General features: G+C 36.5%; 2 protein-coding genes across 2 annotated transcripts; both read left to right on the forward strand.

Annotated features, from left to right (window-relative positions):
- The first annotated feature begins 637 nt into the window (after positions 1-637).
- On the forward strand, positions 638-1,474 carry LOC105625374 (serine/threonine-protein kinase fray2). The gene has a single exon (XM_012206708.1). The coding sequence runs from the start codon at positions 638-640 to the stop codon at positions 1,472-1,474; it is 837 nt and encodes a 278-aa protein (XP_012062098.1).
- Positions 1,475-1,870: 396 nt separating this feature from the next.
- On the forward strand, positions 1,871-2,951 carry LOC105625376 (cytochrome c oxidase subunit 6B2). The gene is made up of 2 exons (XM_012206709.1): positions 1,871-1,987; positions 2,648-2,951. Exons 1-2 carry the CDS (start codon positions 1,905-1,907, stop codon positions 2,814-2,816), a joined length of 252 nt encoding a protein of 83 aa, XP_012062099.1. The 5' UTR covers positions 1,871-1,904; the 3' UTR covers positions 2,817-2,951.
- The last annotated feature ends 216 nt before the right edge of the window (positions 2,952-3,167 follow it).

Below are 3,167 nucleotides of genomic sequence, written 5' to 3' on the forward strand. Positions count from 1 at the left end.
GTATTAAATACGGACTTAAATTTAGGTATTATTTTTTTATTTCTTCTCTCTCTGTCTCTCTCTCTCTCTCTCTCTCTCTCTCTCTCATGTGTTTTGTATTTCCAAATATACTGCAAAAAGGACAAATATGTTTAAAGCAAAATTGCTTTACAATCAGTTCTTGAGACACTTTTCTCTTGTCTCCTCAAAACGCTGACTGTGTTCAGTAGAGAAAGCAACTTTGCAACTTGTAAAATTCTTCAATATGATTGGTTTTTACATTTAGATCCAGCAAAGGACAATCTAAGAATTTTATAAAGTTGCAAAGCTATTTTCTCTACTGAATACAGCTACTGCAAAAATAGCAGTGCGATTACCATGCTGATACTTCATCCGTTAAATCACAGCTTGATGATCGCAGGCAATGCCTTTGATTTGATACAAAGTATCCTCTGACTCGTCATCAATTATCATTTGTTGTGTCTACATTATATGCTCTCTTGCTCTATATAAGTCCATCTGTCTCGCAAATGCACACTAAAAAAAAAGAAAAACGCCCAAGTCATATGAAGGCGGGAGGATCCAGAACAAGCCATATACTCATGGAAGGCAGTTTCTATCCTTATAGGTCCATCCTTTGGTTCGACCCGCCAGCGTGATGGACTCAAAGCGGTACGAACGCAGCGCCAGATCGAATACCGAATCGCCACCCACTCCGCCCTCGCCTCCCATGTATAGCACAGGTTATACCACGACACATGACAGCCACAAGAGCAGAGTCGCAGGTACACGACGTTCGCCTTCGCCTGCCACGGACTACCATCGAAGCAGTAGATCCTCACGGAACGACTCACCGCTCCAGGAGCGACGTAAGCGCCGTCGTAGCGGATCCCGATCGTCCCCGGCACGCTCCCATAGACGGTCCAGGTCCAACGACAGAGACCGGGATCGCGACAGAGAAAGATCACGCAAGTACTCCAGAAGAGACAGATCGCGTTCGAGGTCGCGTGGTAGGTCTCGTTCGAGAGACAAGAAACGAAGTCGCAGTCGTAATCGCAGCAGAGATAGAGACAGGCACAGGTACAGGGAGAGTCGCAGGCATCATGCCAGGGGAACCTCCTATGAATCTGACGCCTTGGAAGAACATGGAGAGATGGCGATACATCAAACAGCCGCTGTTGTCCCACAACCGAATGCCTTCAAAAATGACGGTAGTTTTATGGAGATGTTCAAGAAGATGCAGGAACAGATGCAACCTACCATGCAAAAACCTACTACTTCGGTCTTGGAGGAAAAGCCTGTAGTACCGCCACCATTGATGGTGGGCAAGAGGAGGGGTGGTAGGATCTTAAAGACTGGTGTGGTAGCGAAACCAAAGACAGAACAGATAGCAGAACAGCCGAAGGACGCGTGGTCCCTATATATGGCAGAAGTAAAGAAGTATCGGGAGGTTTGCTGCCAGGAGGAGGATAACACGCGACCGTTGGTTAAATAGCTTCGACAATTCGTCTTTACATACGTTGGCTCATTACTTTTCTTCTAAGACACTTATAGTTGATAGTTAATTCTTAAAATAACAGATACTTCTCAAATGCACCTTTCGTTCATTTTGTTTCGTTATGAGCTTTTATGTTCATTTAAGATAAGATTTCTTTTTCAACGATCTGAACGAAAGAGAATAGAGAAGAGAACAAGTGCCGTGAGAAACGGACTCATTTGTGATACAGTGTCGTGTATGTGTGTGCTTTGAGAGACGAATGGACAAGAGCGAGAGAGAAATGATAGATTTACATTTATGGGCAAAATAAAGGGGCTTAAAGGAGAGGTGAAGGGAGAGAGAGATGAAATGTGACACGAATTCATGCTGAAATTTAGAGATTAAATAATTTATAGCTTGTCAAGCAGTGTCTTGTACTGTCGCAATCATGATCAAGCTTTCGGACTTAGATGAGACAAAGTGGCACTCTGTACCCTACGATCCTAGGTTCCCTAATCAGAATCAAACCAGGTAAAGATCAAATAATCTTTTATAATCAATATGTATGCTATCTTCATTATCTGAAAATTATCCTAGCATAATCAATTTTTAAAGAATTTTTAAAGAATTTTTAAAGAACCCTTAATTTTTTTTACAGGAAAGGTTATAATTGTTATGCTTATCAATTTCTTTTGTTATTGCATTCATTATCAACAAAATGGCTCATCCATCAAACATTCTACAAAATAATGCACGAAATGTCATATTATTTAATTATCCAAGTTTCGAAAATAGTTATGGTACCAACAATTGTGAATCAATTCTAATAAAAATATATAAATGTATTATATTTAAACCACAATAGTATGACATTTTATGTTTTATTGTCTTGTAATTATAATGTACATTACTAATATTTCGTATTAAAATTACAAAATTAAATATAAAAGAAAAATTCTTGTTACAATTCAAGTTGATTTATTAAATGTTAATAAAATTTGTAACTATCTAAATTCTTTACTTTTATAGAGTAAGCGCTAGATGTGTATATGTATGTATACACATATGTTATAAATTGTTTATAAAATAGTAAAAGAAAAAAAGTTATTTTGTCTTAAAAGCATGATAGAAGTATATCATATTTAGAAAAAAAAAGAACGAATATTTTTAATTGAATCTGATATTCTGTAGATATTGCTACCAGAACTACGTAGACTTCCATCGATGCAAGAAGAAGCACAACGAAAATTATGATGCTTGTCAATACTTCAAAAGAGCTTTTACTTCAATGTGTCCGAACGCCTGGGTAGAGAAGTGGAATGAACAGGTTGAAACAGGCACATTTGCTGGTCGCATCTAGAATTTCCAGCGATTAATAAATCGCATCAACTTTTCATCTTAGTGAACTTTTCAAATAGTCGAACAAGATTTTAGGATCGTGTCATTTCCTGTTTGTAAACTAAGTTAATTTAAATAAATCCTAATGACACTTTAATCTCTTATTTTTCTTGTTATGTTAAGATTTTTTGTTACATTTCAGCAGATAGATTTATGTATAAAACTTTCTAATGACATTTTTTTTCTTCTAATAATGATCACAATTGTAATGATTTAATTTGTGAATTATTGTGTAAATTATTTAAAAATTTTGTCTATTTGGGATACTTTATATATATATATATATATATATATATATATATATATATAGTGT

The sequence above is a fragment of the Atta cephalotes genome, assembly GCF_000143395.1.
Source record: "Atta cephalotes unplaced genomic scaffold scaffold01186, whole genome shotgun sequence".
In the NCBI taxonomy this organism is placed as follows: domain Eukaryota; kingdom Metazoa; phylum Arthropoda; class Insecta; order Hymenoptera; family Formicidae; genus Atta; species Atta cephalotes.